This window comes from Lissotriton vulgaris, chromosome 2_2, assembly GCF_964263255.1.
Source record: "Lissotriton vulgaris chromosome 2_2, aLisVul1.2, whole genome shotgun sequence".
In the NCBI taxonomy this organism is placed as follows: domain Eukaryota; kingdom Metazoa; phylum Chordata; class Amphibia; order Caudata; family Salamandridae; genus Lissotriton; species Lissotriton vulgaris.
This window is the reverse complement of record NC_141688.1, coordinates 24,639,575-24,665,571: the sequence shown is the minus strand read 5'-3', so window position 1 is coordinate 24,665,571 and position 25,997 is coordinate 24,639,575. Positions and strand designations below refer to the sequence as shown.

Here is a 25,997-nt window from a genome sequence, read left to right as displayed (position 1 = left end):
GATTGAGTGTGTGGAAGAAAGCCTGAGAGACACCCAGAAAGCTTTATCACAAGCCCTTGCCACTTGATCAGGCTCTGTGATTGACTCCACAGTTGATGAGAATAATCCGCGATACCTCACTACTCCAGGCTGTCAACCAACCCCTATGTCCAATCCCTATCTCTCTATTGGTGCACCATGTGGGTGTACTTGTAAAGCGCACTGTGACTCCAAGGAGTATCCTGGCGCTGAAGACCGCTGGGGAACCCGTCCTGGTTTTCCCTGTGAGATGGTCCCTTTCTGGGTATCTCCAAGGTGAAACCAGGCATCCCCGGCGTCTGTGGGAGGCCGTTGTAGATATGAGGCAAGCTTAATGCCCAGAGTTGCCGAGTGTGTTCCCTGGTTAGAGTAAGCACCGAGGCGAGAATTATCAAGTCCGTTTGACCCTGGTCCACAACCCTGCCGCGTCGGGTATTGAACCCTGGTCCCGGGCCGTTCTCTGCTTACGGGTCTGCCGCCTCTAACCAGTGAGCCACACCACTCCACTCACCATCAAGTGACATTGAAGCTGGTCAGCTTAATAATAATGATGATTACGTGGGTTCTCCCCTGGCTATAATGAAAAAAGGGATTATCCTCCCCCTAGAAAAGATCATCTAACTGGACTAAGACATTATCTAAATTCCAGGAATTGCAGACAGGGAATAACATGAACATTGTTTTGAATATATACTGCAAACTGGACTGGAAAATCATGCTAAGTTTTTGGAGGGGGCTGTAAAGCTATTAACTAACCCCAAACTGATAGAACTGAATGGTAGACTTTTGGGAACAATGGAGAGAGTATTGTTGGGGACACAACAGGGTCAAAATGGGATATTGGTTAGTCTGAAGGGGAGAATAAATGCTTAATTCCCCACTGGTAACAGATGTGGCAGGTGGGCCAAACAAACCTAGTAGACCCTCTGCCTTCTCTAGTTCTACCACACAAGCCTTGCAACCTGGATATGCCACACATCGCCCAAGGTCACCATCAAATCCGACCCCAACTGGTGCCCCTTTACATGTGCATTTAGTCAATCCTCTCCCTAGTGGACTGATTTTCCATCCAATCCAGCTAGAGGATGATTCACAATTAAAATACAAAGTGATCCATTGGCTGGGAAAGGCATCTGGCTATAGTGGGAATTTGTACAACAATATAATTGCTGTTCCGACAGAACCATAGGTGGGGTTAATGTCCCAAAAGGGAGGCGGGGGACTGTGTTGTTTTTAACTTAAGGGATCCCTGGCTGGTTGGTTTCTTACTTTACAGGTTAAATTATTTTGAAGTTTCACAGGGTAGCGTCAATGCCTCCCCTTTGGGTTAGTTTTATAATCCCACAAATTGTCTTCATTCTAGAAGCTTTGATGTACGTGGATTGTCAAGATGGTTGTCTGCCATTGAGACTCATTATAGATTTGCTGTTCTTGATACTCTAGAGCAGGTCAATTGATTTGGAAATGAAAATTGTCCTTTGAAGACGGGGAATTTAAAGGACTACTATCCTGGTTTTATGACTTTACTAACATCTGAAGCAATAGGGAAAGCCATAGTTAGTGAGCAAGAGAGACACCATTCTCTTAAGCTTTGTTCTAATTCCATCCCTTCAGTGGAGGAATGGAATACAATGCTGTCTGTATTTATTGTTTCAGGTAACAAGGACATAGATAATGACAGTGATTGACTGTCTGGAGGTTTAGAGCCCCTAGCATCAATCGCTCAGGCCTTAGAGCCTGTTCATTCACTTTCTATTGGTGCTGGGTCTTTAGCTCAGTCAATGACTGAGCTGTCTATCTCTGAGCCACCGGAGGTTTTACCCACTGCATCATCTAGAGATTTTTCCAGGGTAGCGGACTATAACGTTCTGTCCTGGAATATCGCTGGGTTGGCAGAGAAGATTGCAGACCCGGTGTGGGTGCAGTTTATCAAGCAATTCTCCCTGATTTGTTTACAGGAGACTTGGCTAGTGAACTGCAATCTATATCTGGAGGGGTACAAAGCTTTCTATGTCCCCGCCGCCCCGTCAGTTAGTGGAAGAGCTAGGGGCGGTCTGGTTATTTTTACATCTATAACCTTGAACTGCAGGATTAAGGTACTCCCCTTCGTTCAATGTGATTCCCAAGCCATTCTATTAAAGTATGGAAGTGTCAGTTTGCGTCTGATTAACTTCTACAACTCATTGAATAGACAGGGGGTTTCTAAGTTAACGCAGCTGAATGGTCTTGTTAGGCAGCACTGTGCTCAAGTTTCTCACAGCCTCATGATAGTGGGTGATTTTAGTGCCCATCAGTTTGGTGATCCTGAATCCACTAGGATGGGTGATATGGGATGTGCCAGGATGCGAGTTCTCCACTTTGAGCACTCAGTGCAGGGAAATACACTTAATGATCTGCTTAACACATATGATCTGTTTTCATCTATGTCTTTCGCTGTACCATCTAGTAAACACCCCGTGCCGACTTTTAAAGGACGCAGTGGAGGGTTCTTTATAGATCATATTTTGATCTCGGTTAGTCTTCAGTCTATCCTTCAGGGTTTTTAAATTATGGAGAGTTCATTCAGCGACCACAATCCTGTGTGTGTGTGCACTTGGTGGGTGGTATACTGAACAGGAGGGCCAGTGAGCTAGTGCCGGGCGCTCTTAAATCGATGGATGGTAGGCGTCGCCTTAAATGGCCCCAGGTAACCCCGAACCTTTTCTATGAAAAGGTACATGAGTCTTGTGTTGCAGAACGTGCATTTTGTGCGTCCGCTGACTCGTCAGCAGTAGGCGTCTTTAACTCTTTTGCAGAGATTGTTGCTAAGGTGGGGGCTTTACTTTCCGTCCCCGCACGAAACACACCATTTAGTGATCCTAAATGGCTTAATTCTTCATGCTCTAAAGCAGCCAGAGTATTAAAAGACGCTTTGAAAGTTAACCCGAGGGATTTACCTCTGGTTTGTGCCCTCCGTCTTAACTATAAAAAGATACTGGCAAGCCGATAGGCAGAACTGAAAGAAGCAACCCGGCGGGAACTATTAGATCCTAGCACGTTAGGCAGCAGTACAAGATTCTAGAGATTCTGGGGCATCATTAATAGACCTCTTTTTGAAAGCGATACGCCTGAAGATCTAGGCACTAATTTAACGGAAGAGGAATGGGTGTCCCATTTTAGCTGCATCTTTAAGAGCGCTAAATCCCTATCTCATCCGCAAGCTAGCGTTCAAAATAATGCCTTGGTTGTATTCTCCCAGAGTGAAGTGGAGAAAGGCATTGCTGGTTTGTTGTGCAACAAGGCGCCAGGACCGGACAGTATTCCGCTGGACCTTTTTAAATCAAATCCTTCACTTTGGGCCCCTGTCTTGGTTGGTGTGCTTAATGCGTCGGCTAAGTCCGGGTGTCCGAAGTCCTGGGGTACCTCTACTATTGTACCAGTGTATAAAAAAGGTGATCGTAATAGTACATTGAACTACAGACCTATTTCCCTTATTAATTCCGTGGTCAAGGTTGTGGGAGGGGTTACATTGAATAGACTGGTTACCTGGACGGAAGATAATAAGATCATCTCAGATATTCAATATGGGTTACGCCCAGGGCACTCTACTCTAGCACAATGCCTCAACCTTTACTTGATCCTTGGGAAGTACACGGTTGCCCGCAAAGGGACGATCTACATGGCCTTCTTGGATCTTTCCTACGCTTTTGACTGTGTCAAGCGGGGGAAAATTTGGCAATCCATGAGGGCCAGGGGGGTGGAGGCTAATTTGGTGGACTTCCTGAGGGATTTGCATAGTGATACTAGGGCAAATATTAGGTATGCCCAGGACCTCGGGGTCTCTAGGGATTTCAGTATTGAAAGGGGTGTACGGCAGGGGTGCATCCTTGCCCCGTTTCTTTTTAATCTTTACATTAATGATTTAGATAAGACCTTGATAGAAACAGGGGCTGATTTTCCGTATGTGGGGCGAGGGGGTCTGCCCGTTCTGCTTTATGCGGATGACGCGGTTCTCCTAGCCCGAACTCCAAAAGGTTTGCAAACTCTACTAGACACCTTTTATAGTTTTATGGCAGATTGCGATCTGACCATAAATAACTCTAAATCATTTGTAATGCAAGTTGGGTTACGCCCTAAGAAGCAGTATCCCTTTAGGGTGAATACGGAGAAAGTGCCTATATCCCCAACCTTCTCTTACTTGGACGTCCTAATTGATGATCGTTTGGATTGGGGTGCCCTGATTCAGAGAAGGAGGGGGGAGGTGATAAGAGCAAACGCATCTATATTCAACTTTGCCGCAAAGATGGACAAGCGCCCGATTGCGGCATTGCTGAAATTATATCAGGCAAAAAGCGTAGCAATTGCTAGTTATGGTAGCGAACTATGGGGATATGTAGCTACGGAGGGAATTCAGGTGGCGGAGAACAATTTTTTAAAACAGCTGCTGGAGGTACCAAAAGGTACCTCTAATCTAATAGTACATGAAGAGACAGGGACAGCATTTATTTGTGATACACTGGCTATGCGTCCATTGCTCTTCTGGCTCAACTGCTGGCTAAATAAAGATCTAAGCCTCAATCATGAGTTAATGACAGAAGTAATGAGTCTGGACCACATGCTTGATATCCCGTGGCTAAAATACGTAAAGGGTTGTTTTGGAGTTCAGGGGTGCCCTGATCTTTTTTTAAAACCTGATCTTATAAATGCAGAAGACGTGGTGTTTGTAAAGAAATCTTTTATCTCGCTTAAAAAATTAAATAGAGATGGGGTAGAATTATCTAAAACTAGCGTCCGGAAATTCGTGATGCTTACAACTACCCCAGACACAGAGCCCTATCTGTTGTGGCCTCTGCGGCCCACGAGCGTTTTTTATTGACCAGGTTTCGAATGGATTATTTCCATTTTTTACTTGCTGTTCCTCAGTGGTGCCATAGAGGACAAGTGCTAGAACACTGTGGCTGCGACAGTGTCTCCACAGGATTTGCTGCACTTCATGTTTTTTTGTAGTTTCTATGATGCTTCCGGGAGATTCTTTTTAAAATCACTTTTACATTTTTGTTATTTTCCTAAGGTGCGCCCAGCCCTTTATTTTTTACAAATGTTAAAGTCAGAATGTATCCCATTTGTGGTTGGATTTTTGAAATGTTCACTGAGGGACAGAAAATGTATGGAAAATTAATTTTTAATTAGTGGTTGCTTTTTTATGTAACATAGTAACCGAGGACATATGGGCCATTAAGCCGGTTGACCCACTCAACTATAATTATGGTATTTCTTTTAATTAGCCGATGTCCCACTTAATCTGTAATTATAGTGTTTTTTTAATAATCTTCATTTACGGCATTTACATACTTTTTATCATGTTTACAATGGAATTCTTGTGCATTATTATGATTAGGATATGTTAGAAAGTTGATTAAGAACCCTCACTCACCAACCTAGAGGCTGTGTGAGATTGCTGGCTGCTTCGTTGGGGTCCGTTGTGCTGGCGGGAGCGTTCTGGCTGAGGGAGGTGGTGAGCTGGTCGGCGGTGATCTTGTTCCAGTTCCTGCGAGGAATCTGTTGCGGGTGGTGGTGGGTCGTGGTTCTTCTGAAGCTGAAGTGGATGCAGCTGTGATCAGTCCAATGAAGTCCGGTGGAATGGCTGAAGGAGATGTACTTGAGAAGACTGGGTCAAGCGTGTGGCTGGCGTAGTGGGTGGGGGTGTTTACCAGATGCTTGAGTCCGAGGGTGGCGAGGTTGTCCAGCAGGGTGGTGGTGTTGTTGTCCTTGTTGTTCTCCAGGTGGAAGTTGAGGTCCCCTAGGAGGATGTAGTCGACGGAGGGGAGGGCGTGCGGGCTGACGAAGTCTGTGATGTCTTCGCTGAATTGTGTGCGTGGTCCCGGGGGTCTGTAGATGGGGGTGCCTCTGAGGGTGGTCTTGGGGTCAGTGTGTATCTGGAAGTGGAGGTGTTCGGCGGCGGTGAAGGTGTCGTCGGAGCTGGTTGTGATGCGGATGGTGTTCTTGTGTACGATGGTGATGTCTCCTCCCGTCTGGTTGACGCGATCCCTTCAGTGATCTTGTATCCATCCGGGATGGCGATGGCGATGTCGGGCGCTGAGGAGGCGTTTATCCAGGTTTCAGTGAGGAAGGAGACGTCTGGTGATGTTGTGTCGAGCAGGTTCCAGAGCTCGACGGTGTGTCTGTGGACAGAGCGGGTGTTGAGCAGGATGCACTTGAGGTGGTTGCTGATGGTGCTCGGCATGGCGGGTGCGGTGCAGGTCCAGAGGCAGGTGAACTTGCAGGCTTGGCAGGTGAAGGGTCCGTGGGTGCGTTTCGCGGTGGCTCGGTAGCAGGCGGGGTTCCGGCGGACATTGAGTAAATGTAAAAGTGCGTGGAGGGTTGCATAAGTAGTGTCTCATGTCCCCAAAGCAATAATAATAGATAATTTTCATGCAACATAAAACACCAAAACAAACAAATAAGCCTGATAGTGTCCTGTACCTACAGACTTACCTTTGCTAAATCGATTGGTGTTTTGACCTCTTCTACTGCTGAATCTGTTTCTACAAACAAAGGGGTCTCTTGCTTGTTTCTTCCTTTGCGCCTTCCCCTTTTGGAAGCATCTCCAGGTAGGAGTTGCTTGTCTGTTGCCTCTAAGAGATATAACAAAAAATGGTGATAAAAAACAAATACTTTAGAATTGATTACAAGTTAATATTCAAGGATACATTTTCACTTTTATAGTGACAAGCCCCAATCTTCAATGGGTCCTTTCGAGGTTTTTAAAGGCTAAGTTTAGATCACTCTATCATTGAGGCAGTTACATCATGACAACAGATACACATATTACAGTCTCTCTCCCTGGGGTTTGTTGAAAACCCTAATCGCGGATGGGAGATGATAAAACCCACCTCAAAAATAGGTGACTCAAATGAATCTTTAAAGCCCAAAAGAGTAGTGAGGACAAATCTGTAAGAGAGTAAATAAAGTTCTCTTAAAGAAGAAACAAAAAAAATAATGTCATGAAGTCGAGGGAACACCCAACACCGAAGTCACACATCTGCTATTTAGGGATATATTTTGTGCATTCAGACAAGTGTAATATACTTTCCTTGCAAAAAGTTATATGAGCTCAAATTTAAATTTAGTATTTCGGGAAACTTTTTTCATCCAAATGGAGGATTTCTCCCACGTAGAGTTGTCAAATTCACTATTTATGTGAACCCCCAAGCCTCCCTCACCTTTAAGTTAGCCTTGGATCATACAGCTAACATTGCTCAATAGAGTACTGAATCAGACTGACCCCCTACTCACTGCATCAATAATGCGTTGAGCACTAAATCTGTGCCAAGCACCAGAGGCTGGACTGACACGAGACCAAGCTAGTATAAATTAAGGTGTCAATCCGTAATAAAAGTATTTGTATGCTCATCTGGATGAATTAATATCACAAGATAGCCTTGTGAAGCTTTCTTTCTGTTCAAATTGTAGGTCTGGGAGACAAGGTGCGACTAAACTTCAACCCTGAATTTATGTTACACTATATATGGTCTCACAGTTTCATAACCGGAGGGAATGTGTGTCCTCAAATAAAAAAGCTTGGAATTATGCCATTTGACAGCAGGTGCTGTGGAATTCCACTTGCTAGATGTAGATTGCACATATTTACAGAATATCAATTACAACAAATTTTTCAAAAATTAGAGCAATGCAAGCAGAGACGAAACAAACAAAAATGATGATGAGGAGTGAAAACCCAGCAAGAAGCAATATCAGATTCTGGGCTGAAATGTCAGATAGAACGAGGTTCTGAAAGCACACCCGTCATAAAAAAAAAAGGTTAATAACATCAGGAAGCAGCACAGCATATAACAGAAATGGTTCTAAAACACAAGGCGGGTGAATGGGCTGATCTAGCACATGATGGAGACTGACAAGCATCTGCTAAGAGAACAAGCATGAGATGAAAAGCTTTGTGACTGAATGGTTGCAGCTGGAGATTCTGAGGACTGTATCCTAACAGTTTGTCTTAGTAGCTTGCTTTTGTAATGCTTCTGGACACAGCACAGACGCAGGATACATCCAGTGACATTGTGGAAAACTTTGTGCGAGTCGAGGAACCTCAAAGACCCCACGTTGGGGTCTGTGGATGATCAAGAAACCTATTGGTACTGATCAACTGATGCCCGAGTAGCACAGGAGTTGGAGATGCTTGCAGATCTCAACGAGGAAAATTAAATATTCATATGCTTTACCATCAGAGCCAACTAATACTTATTACTGAACAGTTCAATATATGCATTACACTATATCTCGTATCTGCCCTCTTGCAAATCCACATCTAACTTCAACGTCTCTTACCATCTTTTTTTGCATACAACAGGACAGGATCATGGGGGGAAGATGTCTTTTGCCACCTGCTGATAAGTTCTTCTGTAAATTTGCGCTTCTTTCCTTCCATTCCCTGAATCAGGTCATGAATGTACTCTTCAATATCTTCCTCGTTCTCAAAGGACACAATATACCTGCGAGAAGACAAAAAGAAGCGAGCTTTGACAAAAAGAGAGGCATGATAACAAGTATCAAGTTAGTACGTGTGTAAAGGACACACCACTGAAAATATCCAGAATGTGCTATGGTCTCCCACAGCCTAGTGTCTCAGGAACCAAAATTGTGCTTCATGGTTTGCTGCATTTGTAAGCTGTCCTGGGTGTTGTGTACATTAAGATTCTGAGGAAGCGCTGCAGTTCGTTTTAATTCCGACATACACATTTCCTTCCAGTAATCTGCAACAACCATTTATCTATTAAGATATGTGTCAAGCACAATATCAACCGACAGTGTCTCTTGGCACTGTACCGGAGCTTGATGGGGAGAAAGTGAGACACTCAAGATGCTCACACAGATTGATTGAAATGTTAAGCTTTCAATTTCCAACTGCAGATGATTTCCCTCAGCCTTCAATTGGTAAAAGCGTTTGATACCATGTACTCTGAAAGCCCTGCTATCCCACCTGGACAACCTATATTTGGGGATAAAAAAGATCGTGCCAAGCCAAACATAAACAAGGGAATGGCTAATAAAGATGCTAACATTTGGCCATGAAACTAGTGATGCATAATCCTCATACACACAGGAAAAAAAGGATTCGGTTTTAGGAGCCTAGAAACTGCATGCAATCTCTTAAAGCCAAAGTGCAAACGGTCACCTGTATTTTGGATGATTTGCAGTCTGTTAGATTTACCAGCTTGCCCCAAGTAGACAGATCTGCATAACTCTAGGGGCAATTAACAGAGGCATACAGCACCAAGATTCAGTCACTAAGATTAAGAAAACTTAGACCGCTGTCTAAGACCCTCAAGTTAAAGTAGCATTTATTGGAGACTGCAGATTCCTGATTAAAGACAGGAAGGATTCCTCCAAGTCCCCCAGTTCCTCATTACCTCGTAGGGAGCAGGGCATGTATTGGTGCTTGCGAAAGCTCCGGTCGATCTCTGGTAAGCAAACATCTCTGGTTTGACCACTAATGCCAACCTTCAAAGAGGAGGTTACAGGAAGTTTGATATATAAAGTGGTACACGAAGGGCACAGGGGAGAGAGCAGAGTATAACAAGGTCAAAGTAGAGCCGAGTCACTGTTAAAGCAAAATAAACCGGAGTATAATGCAAATTGAGAATACATGGTTTCGGCCTTAAATGCTAAAGATATGAAAACATTTTGGAAACTTGGTTCAGTTGGTTGTAGGCTGGCTCTAGAGCCAATAAGGTGCATGGATGCGGAGGATGTGTGGGGTCTCTCATTTGACGAGTTTTTTATAAATCATGTGAACCCACAAGCAGATGTCCCTGGGTTCACACACAAAAGGGGCCTGGTAAAACTGTTAAGTGTAAGAATTTCTTCCCTTAAATTAACGAGAGCAGCCAGGCCAGATAATTAGTCGAAACTTCTGTTAAAAACAAATGTTAATTGGTGAGCACATTTCTTCTATAAAGTTTTACTTTTATAACTAATTCAGGATTGTTCCCGGGGAGCTGGAAAGGGGCGGTAATTGAACCAATCCATAAGAATGATCCAGCTGATCCCAACAGCTTTCATTTGATAAACGTAATTGATATTGGGGCCAAATTATACTCAAAGGCCAATCTATTGCATATGAAGAAGTGGACAGAGGGTAATAGCTTTGTCCCAATTGAACAAGGGTGTGGGGGTTAAACCAGGGCACTCAATGCTGGACCACTCTTTTAGTTTGTGGACAATGGGTCAGAAGGTGATGGTGACTACTGGATCATCGTTTTGTTGCTTTGTAGATATTTGTTTGTCTTTTGATTTAGTAAATTTAACAAATATGTGGTCCAAACTTTGAGATATAGGCATTCTGGAATACCTGTTGAAGATTTTCCAAGAACTACATAGAGATAATTAGGCAGAGGCGAATTGGATTTAATGGGGTCCTGATCAAGAAAGATTGCCCTAGAGAATGGGTTGAGACAGGGGTGAGTGTTGGCCCCAAATATCTTGCTGACCTGCGCCTCATGTCTTATTGGAAGTTAAAGGCCTTCTCTCTCAAAGTGGGGCAGGGGGCAGACATATATTCTGCCTTTTGTATGTGGATATTCTCACAATTGCTGACCTGATGCAGGTGGGGCCCCAAAGAAACCATGAGCTGTTTAGCAAATCTGCTTGACCAATTATCTGGCCACTAATATGGACACAACGAAAATTGGCACATTTGATAATAAATCCAGGCCTTCCTTATATGTGGGTATTGGGGGATAAGCCTGTAGAGGTGGGAACCTCATAAGTATTTAGGGATGCTATTCAATGAGAAATTTAATTAGTCAGTGCATCCACGATTTCGATTTTAAGAAAGCTTTTGGTGGTCTCTCACTATCACCAGTGTTTACTGCATATTGGGCAATAAATAGTGTCTCCTCAATGCTATATGGGGATAAAGTTCTATACCTAAGCTCAAATTTAACGAGGATAAGACTGAAAGCACATGCTTAAGATATCGCTTGGGTGACCCAATGGAGTAATGACCCTGCAGTAAAAGTAGAGTCTAATTTGCAATCTTGGAGTTTCCTGGCTGGGAAATCAACCTTACAAGTTTGGGAGAAATCTTGGTAGTGTGGATTTTCAGGGTCGGTGCAAGTACACACCCTTGGCGTACACCGCGGGACACCGGAAATCTCTCTGTAACCTGCCCTTGTTTGCCCCACCGGACCTGTGCAAAGTTTGCTTCAGAAAGTCTAATTACCATATCAAGAAGTTCTCGTGGCATCCCCATGTTTCCTAGAGCATCCCATAACTTAGCTCTTGGAACTAAATCAAAAGCAGACTTTAGGTCTACGAACGCTGCATAAATAGTACCACCACCCAAAATAACAGCCTTCCAGAAAATTTATATAAATCTAAACACCTGTTTGATCGTAATAACACGGGATCTAAAACATGCTTGTAAAGGGGATAAAACATTCTCAAGATCCATCCAGGACTGGAATTTAGCAAGCACCGTCCTGGCAAGGATTTTCTGAATAGCATCTATTAAACTTATGGGCCGATAGTTCCCCGGGACAGAACTGTCCCCCTTTTTAAAAATAGGCAGGATTTCGGCCCCCTGCCAAGAATTCGGGATCGGTGCCCCCTTCACGATAGCACTGGCTAGAAAGGTAATATAGGGCACCCAGTTAGTTAGGTCAGATTTAAAAAGATCTGCCGGAATGCAGTCCATGCCTGGTGCTTTTCCACCTTGGACCATCCTAAGTGCATTCTCTACATCTTTTCTATCAAACACCAGGGAGTTGCTGGGGGTCAATAGCTTTGAGAAAAATTCAGCACGGGCAAATACTGTTTCTCCTTCCACACCCCTGAACTGGGATTCAAAATATTCGACCCAATCTCCTGCAGACACATAATTTGCTGGGACTTGCGATTCTACAGACTTTCCCCATTTCACTATCTGCCAAAACTTTGTCTGGTTTTTCAACCTGCTAGCCTCAAGTAGATCCTGCCAAAGCTGATCATCCCAATCCTTTTTAGCTTGTCTTTGGGTTTTCCTATAAGCAAGCCTTGCTCTCCTGATGTCCTCGGTGATTCGTGATTTTATGGCTTTCACCAGGGAGCCATAGGCCATGCGGCACGGGGGTGTTCTCAGGACACCCCCGTGCCGCACGGCCACCAGCTGTAGCGTGTGCATTCCCGCCCCGCTGCTGCACTCAGCCTCGCCGAGCCTGCCTCGTCGACCCCACCCCCCGCTGCACTTGCAGGCGCTCTTGTGCTAACTGCGTTGTTATTTTCTTCCCTTTTGCTCTTTAACCTGTTTTTGTCTCCTTTTTGGCATTGTACTGTATTTTCCTGGTTGTGATTCCCTGTGCCGTCTCCCTCTGCCCCCTGTGCCCACCCGCCCCGCTCCCCGTCGCCGTGCTTGCGGCCACGCCCCCTTTTTCTTCTGTGCCCTCCCCGCTCCCGCCTCCCAGCTGCTCCTCCCTCCCTCCCACTTGGCCATAAATGGCGACCGCGCGGCGCAGGTGAGTGTGACCTGTTCTCAGGACACCCCCGCGCCGCACGGCCACCAGCTGTAGCGTGTGCATTCCCACCCCGCTGCTGCACTCGGCCTCGCCGAGCCTGCCTCGTCGACCCCGCCCCCCGCTGCACTTGCGGGCGCTTTTGTGCTAACTGCGTTGTTATTTTCTTCCCTTTTGCTGTTTAACCTGTTTTTGTCTCCTTTTTGGCATTGTACTGTATTTTCCTGGTTGTGATTCCCTGTGCCGTCTCCCTCTGCCCCCTGTGCCCACCCGCCCCGCTCCCCGCCGCCGTGCTTGTGGCCACGCCCCCTTTTTCTTCTGTGCCCTCCCCGCTCCCGCCTCCCAGCTGCTCCTCCCTCCTACTGCGCCATAAATGGCGACCGCGCGTACGCGAAGCGGGCGCGCCAAAGGTAAGCCCGTCTGCGCCTGGCCTGCGCCCAGCACCCGGACCCCTGGCCCCCGCAGACACCAGTCCACCCCCCGGACCTACGACGCCACCGAACTCAAATCACTCAACGCCGGCCGGATCCCTGGATGCTACCGAGCCACCCCGAGACGCACCCACGGACCCTTCAGCTGCCACTCCTGCAAGTTCTCCTGCCTCCCTCTGCCCCCTGTGCCAACCCGTCCCGCTCCCCGCCGCCGTGCTTGAACCAACGCCCCCTTTTTCTTCTGTGCCCTCCCCGCTCCCACCTCCCAGCTGCTCCACCCTCCCTCCCACTTCGCCATAAATGGCGACCGCGCGTATGCGCAGCGGGCGCGCCGATTGTGCGCCGAAGGCGCGCCAAAGGTAAGCCCGTCTGCGCCTGGCCCGCACCCAGCGCCCGGACCCCTGGCCCCGCAGACACCAGTCCACCCGCCGGACCTACGACGCCACCGAACTCAAATCACTCAACGCCGGCCGGATCCCTGGATGCTACCGAGCCACCTCGAAACGCACCCACGGACCCTTCACCTGCCAAGCCTGCAAGTTCACCTGCCTCCGGACCCGCACCGCACCCGCCAAGCCGAGCACCAGCAGCAACCACCTAAAGTGCATCCTGCTCAACACCCGCTCCGTCCTCAGACACGCCGTAGAGCTCTGGAACCTGCTAAACACAACATCACCAGACGTCGCCTTCCTCACGGAAACATGGATGAACGCCTCCTCAGCACCCGACATCGCCATCGCCATCCCAGACGGATACAAGATCACCCGGAGGGACCGCAGCATTCAGACCGGAGGAGGCATAGCCATCATCCACAGGAACACCATCCGCATCACAACCAACACCGACGACACCCTCGCTACCGCCGAACACCTGCACTTCCAGATCCACACCGACCCCAAGACCACCCTCAGAGGCACCCTCATCTACAGACCTCCGGGACCACGCACACAATTCAGCGAAGACATCGCTGACTTCATCAGCCCGCACGCCCTCCCCTCCGCTGACTACATCCTCCTCGGGGACCTCAACTTCCACCTGGAAAACAACAACGACCGCAACACCACCACCCTGCTGGACAATCTCGCCAACCTCGGTCTCAAGCAGCTGGTGACCACCCCCACCCACTATGCCGGACACACACTAGACCCCGTCTTCTCATCCAGCAAGGACATCGCCTTCAGCCACGCCACCGGACTCCACTGGACGGACCACAGCTGCGTCCACTTCAGCTTCAGAAAGAACACGATCCACCACCACCAGCAACAGGTTGCACGCAGAAGCTGGAACAAGATCACAGCCGACCAGCTCGCCGCGTCCCTGAGCAAGGACCCCCAGCCAGCTCAGCGAACCCCAGCCAGGCTGCCAACAACCTCACGAAGTGGATCACCAACTGCGCAGACGACCTCGCCCCTCTGAGGACCCCGCCTAGCAGACCCGGCAGTAAGAAACACAGTGGTTCACTGACGAACTCAAGAGCTCCAAGAAGAACTGCCGAGCCCTCGAGAGAGCCTGGCGCAGAAACCCAACACCAGACAACATGACCACCCTCAAGCTCGCCACTCGAAAACACCACCAACTGATCCACACCACCAAGAAAACCGCATTCAAGGAACGACTGGACAACAACGCACACAACAGCAAGGAAAATCGTCAAAGAGCTCTCCAACCCCAACGCCGGAAACAACGACATCACCCCATCGCAAGACCTCTGCAACTCCCTCGCCTCCTACTTCCACAACAAGATCGCAGACATACACAACAGCTTCATCACACAGCCAATGCACCCCACGACCGCACCTGCACCCCCCACCACCACCCTCCGTACCTGGACCCCGATCAACACCGAAGAAACCCGACGCACGATGAACTCCATCCACTCCGGATCTCCAACCGACCCCTGCCCTCACCACGTCTTCAACAAGGCCGACGCTGTCATCGCACCCCACCTGCGGGACATCATCAACACCTCCTTCGACACCGCTACCTTCCCGGAGAGCAGGAAGCACGCCGAACTCAGCGCTCTACTGAAGAAACCATCAGCGGACCCCACCGAACTCAAAAACTACCGCCCCATCTCGCTCCTCCCGTTTCCGGCCAAAGTCATCGAGAAGACCGTCAACAAGCAGCTGGCAGCCTTCCTCGAGACGAACGGATCCCTCGACCGCTCGCAGTCCGGCTTCCGGGCCAACCACACCACCGAGACCGCCCTCATCGCAGCCACCGATGACATCCGAGCCCTGCTCGACAACGGGGATACTGCGGCCCTCATCCTCTTTGACCTCTCCGCGGCATTCAACACTATCTACCACCGCACCCTAGTGCAGCGCCTCAGCAACGTCTGAATCCAAGAGAAGGCACTAGAATGGATCATCTCCTTCCTCGCCGGAAGGACACAGAGAGTCCGCCTCCCCCCGTTCAGATCAGAAGCCACCGAAGTTATCTGCGGCGTCCCTCAAGGCTCCTCGCTCAGCCCCACCCTCTTCAATGTCTACATGAGCCCCCTTGCGGCCATCGCACTCCAACACAACCTCAACATCATCTCTTACGCCGACGACACCCAGCTGATCCTCTCCCTCACCAACGACCCCGCCACCGCCAGAGCCAACCTACACGAAGGGATGACAGACGTAGCCGAGTGGATGATGAACAGCCGCCTGAAACTGAACTCAGTTGACGGCAGCCAAAGGACACCTAAAAGACAATTAGCTGAGACCCAAATAGAAATCCTGCATCAAAAATCATTAGGCCTCTAAATGAAAGAGGATACAAACTCCTCCCAGTGAACAAGTTACAAAAGGAATCCACTTTCTACAGTAGATAAGGGGTGGGCGGTACACTTTGTTCCACCAGTGGAGTTTGCTGAGTTTGCCCACTGCGCTCTACTCGGAGTGAGGTATTCGGTAAAAATTCTCCCAACCAATAGCACAGTAGAGTTTACTGGTGCACTCAACTCTAATTAAGAGCCTCTCTTCTTCCCACAAGGGACCAAGCAGGAGGTGAGGACAAGACTGTCCCATACTGTGTGGCCCTGGCAGCACGTCACACTCAGGCAAGAAACAATTCACTTGACCCAAAATTATTTCAAACACAAAAGTCAAAACTAACACATAAAATATAGCATCTTATATTCAGTAAATAATCATTATCTTTTATTAAAAATAATTTATATTTTATTTCTATAGTACAAAATACAGTATAAATCAATTAAAATCACGTAATTTTATACAGTTCTAATAGCATAAAAATATAATTCCTCCTTCCTACAAATACACCTAATGCATCAAAAAGCAGGATTTTTTATATTTCAAACCATTACCAATTTATGACCAGCACAAAAAGAGAGAAAACAAATGTTAGACGTAACCCTTATCTTTTACCAGTACACATTCAAAAGAATTCTAGGACACCACAGTTGATATTTTTGATCCAATCCATATTCAACGAGATTGTGTCATTCCTTGAATCATGTTCCCAACAACGTCAACGCGTTTCGATGGTTTCCAAATTATAATACCATCTTTATCAAGACACCAATTTTTCTGTCCCTTATTCTTGTTTTCCACAATGTTTTATAGTTTACCCTACACAAAACAAACATGTATAATCAATAGTCACATCACTATATGATCACATGTCAAAAATCCAGCCAACATACAAGTTTGTTACATTTTCCCTTAAAAAACATGTTTCTCCCCAATACGTTCAAAATGCAATTGCACATTGTTAATCTGGGAGGCCAGTCTAGTCATGTCTTACATTTTTCGATTGACTGGCTGCAATTAATCTACCCCTCAAGTATTTATTAACTAAAAACATGTTGCTGTCTAATACATTCAAAGTGGGATTAAACACTATTGGTGTGGGAGGAATGCCTAGTTGTCTCTGGAATTTTCAATTAACTGGCAACACATAATGATCCCTTCAAACTTATTCATCAGCTCCCAACCCCTGCTCAGGTTTATTTTCAACTGATGTATACTCCACTCAGAGCTTTCAATGACTATGGCTTATCCGATATTCTGTAGCCCTGCTCTGATAGACTATACACGGGGCATTCAAAGTATAATAACTCCTTCATTTCACTCGTCCTACCTCTAACCATGTGTCCCTTCTGTTGTTATGCTTGTATACGGGGACATTTAACTTGTACTTCTTTAAGCACTGTGTCAATTTCCACTGGAATTTCCTCTCTGCTATTGTTACACTTGGGCAGCTTCTATATAGTATAACCATAGATCAGCCTCCTACATATGACCTATACTTGCTTAGGTAAGGGTCTATTACCAGCATAAAATTCATGTGAGTTATTTCATTCAGCATAACCTCGTTAGTTGCATGCTTCAAAACATACCTAGGTGGAAATATATCCATACAATATGTAATTAATATCCTCCTATAAGTCTACAAATATCAAGCACGCATTCCTACTTCCTAACTTGTCATCTTTATCAATTTACCTATGTGGTATCACCGCATAAATATAATTCAGAGTGGTGTAGCTTTGAAATTCTATTACAGGACCGGAGGCTTCATATTATGCTTCTCTTTCTTTTAATGCTACACACAGCAGCCAATGAAATCGTTGTATATGTAAAACAAACTACATTTCCCATGATGCAAACATACATCACTTCCTGTCAAAGCCCATAAGAACTAGGCAACACCGGATATAGTCCTCTTTCTTTGCTGCTCACGCAGCCAGTTAAGTGCCTTATTGCTCTTGCATGTTATGATGTTTATGGCATATTGTTTTGTATTGTTATTTAATGCCTCAAAGAGTGTTTATATCACTGGTGCGCGTTGCGCTATTTTGTGTGCTTCATTCCTTTGCACTACTGCTTGTTGTTGCTCCTATTGTGCCTCGCGGCTGCCATGTGTCCCGCTGTCAGTGGAGAGGTGCGCGGGCTGCCGCGAGTCTGCATTGCAGATTTCCACCGCGAACGTCGCGCTGGTCTCAGACGCGCCTCTTACTGGCGGTGCGTCCGACTTTTGGCAAAATTGATTTACTTCCCAAACGCGCGGGACGGGGTTGCAGCGGTCGCTGCGTGTTGGTCCTCCTGATTATCACCGATACCGACCCGCCGACGGCGGGGGGGGGTGGGTTCTTACCTACTGTGAGCGCGGAGGCCTCCCTCATTGGCTGAGGACGCTCGGAGCCTTTCCCTTTCGCTCTCCCTATAGTTCCAGCGTGCGTAGCCCAATTGGGCTTGTTTCTAGTAGGATTGGGCTACGCATGCTGTTACTGCCCATTCCCTTCGTTCTCTTAGCATTTCTCACCGGACTGTTCCCCGAGCACTAGTCTACGCCACGCAGGCTGTGAGAGACGCTGGGCCTGGAGGGTGCACACCTCGCTTGTACATTTCTGCTTGGTTGGCTCCATTTCTACACCCTGTGGGCTGCAATAATTCTGATACAGCATTGGCTGAGGAGAAAGGTACCTGGTGATTTTTGTTGTGCTGTGGATTGGCTCCCCCCCTTATACTCCTCCCAGGATTCTGCCGTGTTGTTGAGCATGTCCATGTACAAGTTTGGTGCTACTATGGAGGACTTGGTGACCTATGAGGAGGATGATGTTCAAGGAGAAGAGGTGGCCCTCACCTCTGTTGAAGATAAGATTGTTGAGGCCCTGAACGCTTTGGTTCAGGACTCTGTTAACAAGGCCCTGGAAAAGGCGGCTCCCGGAACTGTCCAACAAGCCTTGGCAACTGCGCTAAAACCCATCACTATGCAGTTAGAAAAGTTCGCCAAGCGCCATGGGTTCGCAAAAAACCCAAAGCCCAAGAAGGATGAGGGACCTGCAGTCTCGCAGGCGGATTCTTGGCCCCACACTTATTCATTGCAGTCTCTACCGGCTCCAGATCCCGGTAAGTCCGGGGCCCCTGATACAGACACTGATACTGACACTACCACCTCTGGTACCTCTGATGAGTCCCCTCCGAGGAAGAAGGCTAAGAAGTCTAAGAATGTGGAGCCTTCCTTGCAAATGTCCACTCCTTTTACATTCGACCCCGCAGACATCGTGCACCCTAGATCTTCCGATTGGCTCCCGGCACCTGAGGTCGCCCTTTATATTCATGACAATCTTAGAAAAAGTTTTGACAAGGAAGTCAGGAATAGGCTCAGGTCAGAGTGTCCCAGGCCTGATATTGCGGACAAGGTGGCAGAAACCCTAGACATTGATTCCAGTATGCTGACCTTTCTCAAAAAATTTGCAAAGGACCCTAAGAAGGGCATTGACCGCGCTTGGAGAGGGTGTCAGGACAAACTCCTGGACGAAGTTGGCCCCCTGGCAAAGATTTTGGAAATCACGTTGGAGGCGCAGGAATCAGGAGCGGCAATGGATCCTCACGTGCTAGCGGGCTGGACCCAGAGGGCCATATGCCTCTTTGGCAATGCCAACTGCGCTATTTCTACCAAGCGCCGGAAGTCACTCATCATGAGAATGGACTCCAACCTCACCGAACTTGCGGCAGCCGAACCAGGGCCCCTTGCTGATGGCAATTTGTTCGGTGAGCGTTTTGTAAAGGATGTTGCGAAATACGTGGGCACCTTCACCACCTTAGATAAAGCCCAGTCAGGCATTAAGCGAGCTCTCCAGTTTGGTGTTTTTAACAGGGCCGGACGAGGCCGGGGACGCTCGTTTGGCCGCCAGCAATTTCACGGTCCCCAGAGAGGAGACTTTGGCCGCGGTAGAGGCGATTGGGATTCCACCCGAAGGGGAACCTTCTACCCTACCAGGCAGCGATTCAATAAGCGGAAATTCAACAGGGGAACATATTGTGGTGGTTTCCAAGCCACAGAATCTTCAGGTGAGTGCTTCGGATATGTTTCTACTCCCTCTCGGGGGTCGTATTCGTCATTTCTTTCAAAATTGGGTTCAATTGTCACAGGATACATGGATTTTAGAAACTGTTCAGGGTTTTCATCTCAATTTCTTTCAGAGTCCCGTTCAGGACAGGTATCCCAGACAGCTGTCTTTTTCCCTAACAGAATGCGATTTTATAGATTCAGAAATAGGAGAATTGCTGCAGAAACATGCGATAGCTCGCTGCGACGAGGGCCCTCACGGTTTCTGCAGCAATATTTTTCTAGTCCAGAAGAAAGGTGGCGGTTACAGGTTGGTACTCAACTTGAAGGAATTCAATGGTTACATGGTTTACAAGCACTTCAAGATGGAGGGCATCCATCTTTTGGCGGATCTTCTGAAGCAGGGGGACTGGATGGTCCGCCTAGATTTGAAGGACGCTTACCTCTCTGTGCCGATATTCCCTCCTCATCGGAGGTTCTTGCAGTTCTAGTGGAGAGACCGGTGGTACGAATATTTGGTCCTTCCTTTCGGTCTTTCGTCAGCTCCTTGGTGCTTCACCAAGGTGTTGAAGCCTGTGGTGGCCTACCTCAGGGAGCAAGGGATTCGCATGATAGTGTATCTGGACGATATACTGATCTTGGCTCAGTCGCAGGACATGGCGAGTGTACACTTGCACACGACCATTGTTACGCTGCAAAATCTCGGATTTGTGGTCAACGAGACCAAGTCCGTCCTCTGTCCGACCCAGAAGATAGATTTCCTGGGGTTTGTGATCGATTCCAACACGGCTCAGTTGAGCCTTCCCAGATCCAAGTTACGTGATATCCAGAAGGAGCTACGTGCACTTCTGTCCAAACAGACCGTCTCACTTCGACAGGTAGCCAGGATTGTGGGTCTTCTGGCGTCGTCCATTCAGGCGATCTTTCCGGGCCCTCTGCATTATCGGGCCCTGCAGAGATTGAAGATCCAGCATTTACAGCAGGGTCTCTCATACACAGACCCGATTCCTCTGTCCACAGAGGTGCGGCAGGAGCTTCAGTGGTGGCTAGGCCACGTGGAAGCTTGGAACGGTCGAGACATTTTCCGTTCCGTTCCAGAGGTGGTTATAGAGTCCGACGCCAGCCGCTGGGGCTGGGGTGCACGCTGCGGCGATGTTTCTACAGAAGGGCGATGGTCCCTGCAAGAATTGGATCTCCACATAAATTGTTTAGAACTTCTGGCCGAATCGTTTGCGATCAAGACTCCCATGAACGTGTCGTGTTGCATACTGTTGAGGATGGACAACATCTCAGCGGTGCGCTATATCAACAAACTGGGAGGTACAAGATCCTCCATGTTAGTAGAGATAGCAAAAGACTTCTGGCATTACTGCCTGAATCGTCAGATATCGGTTGTAGCCGAGTACATACCGGGTCAGTCGAATGTAGTGGCGGATTGGTATTCACGCCACCTCAGGGACTACAGCGATTGGCAGCTCCAACCGCGGGTGGTTCAGTGGTTGCAGAAGATATGGGGGCCTTGCCAGATCGACCTATTTGCATCCAGGTTGAATCGGCAGATGTCTCAGTTCTTCAGTTGGAGACCGGATCCGTCGGCTCTGGCGACAGATGCATTCACGCAAGACTGGTCTCAGTCCCTGAATTATGCGTTTCCCCCATTCATATTGATTCCGCGAGTATACTCACGGATAGTGCGTCAGAGGGCGGAGACGATCCTAGTGACCCCTCTCTGGAAATCGCAACCTTGGTTCCCGAGCCTTCTGGAGATCAGTTGCGATCTTCCTAGGAGGATCCCGGAATTTCCGACGATACTCCAGGGCCCTCAGGGAGAGACTCATCCAATGGTGATCTCGGGACGTCTGTCCCTGATGGCCTGGAGACTTTCAGGAAATGTTGGCAAATGCCAGAGTTTTCGGAGCAGGCTTCAGCCTTTATCGACCAAGCCTGGGCCCCCTCCACGAGGAAACGATACGCTTCAGCCTGGAAGGGTTGTGTTCGTTGGTGTTCGTTGGTGCGTGGAACAACGCGTGGATCCCGTGGAGGCAGGATTACCCTGCATTGTGAATTTCCTTTCCATGAAAGCTTCCGAGGGTTTGGCTTATAGGTCGGTTAACAATTTCCGTTCGGCGGGTCATTCTCAGATTGACGGTAAGCCTGTTGGCATGCATCCCCTTGTTTGTAAGCTTTTAAAGGGGATCAAGGTGGCGAATCCACCTAAGCCCAAATACACCTCCTTATGGGATGTCTCGCTGGTTCTTGCCTTGTTCAATAGTTGGCCTCAGAATGAATTACTATCCAGGAAACAACTTTCAGCCAAGTTAGCTATGTTGTTCTGTCTTGCGGCATGTCGTCGATCGTCGGACGTCAAAGCCTTGGATATTACAAGTAGAGTGTTTACTCCTCAAGGAGTTTCTTTTAATGTTACGGCCAGGACTAAGACAATGTCTAGCAGTATTGACTATCATGCTTTTCCTTCCAATACGAAACTTTGTGTAGTGAATTATCTCAAGGTTTATGAGAAGTGTACAAGGCCTTTACGGCCAGCAGGTGTTACCCAGTTACTCATTGCCTTGCAAAAGCCTTTCAGGCCTGTTACTGTGGCTTCTATAGCCAGATGGTTGAAATATGTTATGCAAGAGGCGGGGATTAATACCCAAGTGTTTGGTGCTCATTCTGTACGTGGTGCCATGGCATCTAAGAGTTTTATGTTGGGTTGTACTGTTCAGGACATCATGCGTTCAGCGGATTGGTCCTCAGAATCTACTTTTAAACAGTTTTATTACAAACCGGTGGGTGATATTTCCTCTGTGGCGTTTCAAGAGCGTTAAACTAGTATAATACGAAGCCTCCGGTCCTGTAATAGAATAAAAAATGAGCTAGCTATCACGCCAAGAATTTTCAATTCCATTAAGGACACGGAGGCGAGGATTATCCCACCCGGTTTATTACATGTATTGTAATATTATGCCCACCCTGTTATGATCTGTTTGACAGAATTTACGGGCGTATTTTCTCATTTTATCCAGGTTCTGAAAAGAAGATGGACTGAATGTCTTGCGGTTTGGTGGAATTCTTTCCAGTTGACGGTTCTTCCACGTTGGAGGCGACTCATGTTGGTTCAATGTTATTAATGGACTCAAGTTCGTAGCAAAGAAAGAGGACTATATCCGGTGTTTGCTAGTTCCTATGGGCTTTGACAGGAAGTGATGTATGTTTGCATCATGGGAAATGTAGTTTGTTTTACATATAAAACAATTTCATTGGCTGCTGTGTGTAGCATTAAAAGAAAGAGAAGCATATTCCTCGCCTCCGTGTCCTTAATAGAATTGAAAATTCTTGGCGCGATAGCTAGCTAATTTTTTATCCTCACACCTCTTGCGGTTGCTAGTACGTTCCTCGTCCGTAAGCTAATAAGAGAGGGGAATCAAAAGAAATTGTATGCCGGGTATTCAAGCGTGACTCTGAAGTGGTTTTATTGGGCATAAGCGCAATGCTGCTACTGGCGACTCGTGTTTACCTTAAAACTGTAACCCGCACACTGCACTTGAGTTAAACTTCCGGTATTCTTTTTTGTGTGTGCTGCTGCACGGACTTTGCACTTTACTCCGTCTGCAGCTGTACGTGCTAAAAACAAAACTAGGACATTCGTAAGAAGAATGGTCTTCCCTCTCTGCTCAATGTTATTAATTAAAATACCGCATAGCGTTCCCTACCTCAAATTTCGACGAAAAAGACCTCACTGTTCCGGGTATCAGGTATTCGGTAAATGGTATCCACCGGCACCCGAAGAGGCTCCTACCTTTTAAGCTCTGTGCTCGTGTTCCTGATTGGTTATGATAGGGGTTTCTGCAGTTTTACTTCATTGCCATAGTTCAGGATTTTCCAATTCTATGTCAGGACAGGAGGCTCCGATTATGCTTTCTCATTTCTTTATTAGAAATGCTCAGCAGCCAATCACAATATAGTAAAGAAAAAACCAACTACATTTCCCATGAATACACTGGGTAACCATAGAGTATACAGACCATATAAGGAACCATAGAGAATAAGACATCCTCTTTTTTTGCTGCTCCGCAGCCAGTTAATTACTTTTTACTTACTTATGCATTATTGCTGTGTATTTCATGCTTTATTGTGCCTTTCATGTTGTTGTTGGCTAGCGCTTTACTCGTGCATTGCTTCCGCACTTTGCCGGTGTGCTGCAGCGTCTGTCAGCTGTTTTCTCGAGTCGCGTGTGCATTTTCCTTTCTCGCTGCATCAGCGCCGCTTTCCTTGCAATTACTGGGAGCGTGTGTCCACCTCCCCGAGGCCGGGCGCTTTTGCGCCCGTGTCTTTCCTTTGTGGAGCGGGAGTCAGGGGCTCGGGGACTCGCGTGCTGTGCTAGAGACATCCTCTTTTCATTTTACCGGGCGGCCGTTACCGCGCATGCGCGGCGGCCATTTTTATTGTATTAATTCTGTGTTTACACGGCTTTGTGACAGAAAAGGGTAGTTTTTCAACGCCCAGTGCCCACAGCCTGGTAGTTTGAGCCCCATTACGTCATGTAGCCACATTTACAGCATTGGGAAGTTAAACTATTCATACGCTCTGCCTAGAGTGACTGTTTGCAGCAAGCCCTCCCTCCACACTTTACAGTTTGCAGTTTATACAGGTCCTGCCTGTGCTGCTGGCTTGCTGTAGGGTTTGTTCACTCCCCCTGCATTGTGCCTTTGGCCAATATTGAATTTTTTGTCATCTTTGTGGGCAGTATTGTTACACTTGGTGTTACTATGGAGGATTATTATGATGAAGATGACTATTCCTACGGCGATGACGCCTCTGGCTCTCTAGAGCACGATTTGGTTGAGGCTTTGGATCAGAGAGTGCAGCATTCAGTTAATAAGGTGGTTGTGCGTGCCATTACTCCCTTGAAGCGTCATTTGTCGCAATATGCGCAACAACAAGGCTGGTTGCCATCTTCTCGAGCTTCCTCTAAGTCTCCTGTCAATCCTCATGAGTCGGATTTTCAAAAATTGGCTTAAAGTCTGGCCTCTGGAAAGTCTTCCTCCAAGAAGTCTGTTGCGTCTTCGGCATCCGCTGATCCCCTTACGGATACTGATGACACTCACTCTTCTACTTCTACTGATCGGGCTGACCCTCCTCCAAAGTAGGCTCGAAAGGAGCACTATGTCGATGCTCCCACACATCCCCCTTACTCTGATATTGTTCATCCACACTCCACTTCATGGCTTCGCCCCCTGCTGTGGCGGAATATGTCCAGGCACATATTCGTCGACCCTTTGAGAAGGATGTCAGGGCCCGTCTTCGGTCCGAGTGTCCACGTCCGGATTTAGCCAACCATTTAGCTGACACTCCAGAGGTGGACCCTTCGATGGTCACATATCTCAAGAAATAGGCCAAAGATCCTAAGAAGGGTCTTGACAGAACTTGGCGATCCTGTCAAGACAAAATGTTGGACTTACTGGGTCCCCTTATGAAAATTCTGGACCTTGGTTTTCAGGCCAAGGAGTCTTCGGCCCTTGTTGATCCTGATGAGCTCATTGAGTGGTCCCAGAGGGCTATTTGCCAGTTGGGTAACGCCAACTGCGCGATTTCTTGCGAACGACGTCACTCCATTCTCCTCAAGCTGGACCCTAAGTTGGCGGAACTCTCCTCTTCCGAGTCCGAGCCCGTGGCTCAAGGACTGTTATTTGGCGAGCATTTCCTGAAGGAACCTACTAAGTTTGTGGCCACTTTTAGTGGTCTTGACAAGGCTCAAGCCTCGCTGCGGCGAGCGTTTCGGCCGGTTTTTGCCAGGGCCGGACGACACAGGGGACGCTTGTTCGGCCGTGGCTCTCAACAAGATTCCCAAAGGGGATTCCAGGCCCAAAGAGGTGGTGGTCAGGATTCGGCTACAACAACTGTTCCAATTTCTATCCCTCTCGCAAAGGGAGAGGGCAATATCAGAAATGACGATTCAGCTGGAATCAAGGAGGACACCATGATTCCAACACTTCAGGTGAGGTTAATTCCAGCTTCCGATGTGGTTCTGGGGGGCAGGATTCAATTTTTTCTCCACAATTGGCGTCTAATCTCCAACAATGCTTGGGTGCTGAAAACTGTTTAAGGTTACAAAATAGAGTTTTACCAGCCCCTACATCAATCCCACCCTCCAACCCCAATTTCCTCTCCCTTCAGGATCAAGAGTTCATTTCAGCGGAAATACACTCTCTCCTACAAAAAGGGGCAATACTTCGGACTGCCCGTCATCCAAAGG

At 47.5% G+C, this 25,997-nt stretch overlaps 1 protein-coding gene across 1 annotated transcript in view; it reads right to left on the bottom strand.

Moving 5' to 3' along the window:
- TRIP4 (thyroid hormone receptor interactor 4) overlaps nucleotides 1-25,997 on the bottom strand; it is a 560,825-nt gene that overhangs the window by 505,924 nt on the left and 28,904 nt on the right. Inside the window, exons 2-3 of the mRNA XM_086959220.1 lie at nucleotides 8,341-8,504; nucleotides 6,493-6,632 (exon numbers count right to left, since the gene is read on the bottom strand). Coding sequence (XP_086815346.1) covers nucleotides 6,493-6,632; nucleotides 8,341-8,504 — 304 coding nt within the window. The remainder of the gene's footprint in view (nucleotides 1-6,492; nucleotides 6,633-8,340; nucleotides 8,505-25,997) is intronic.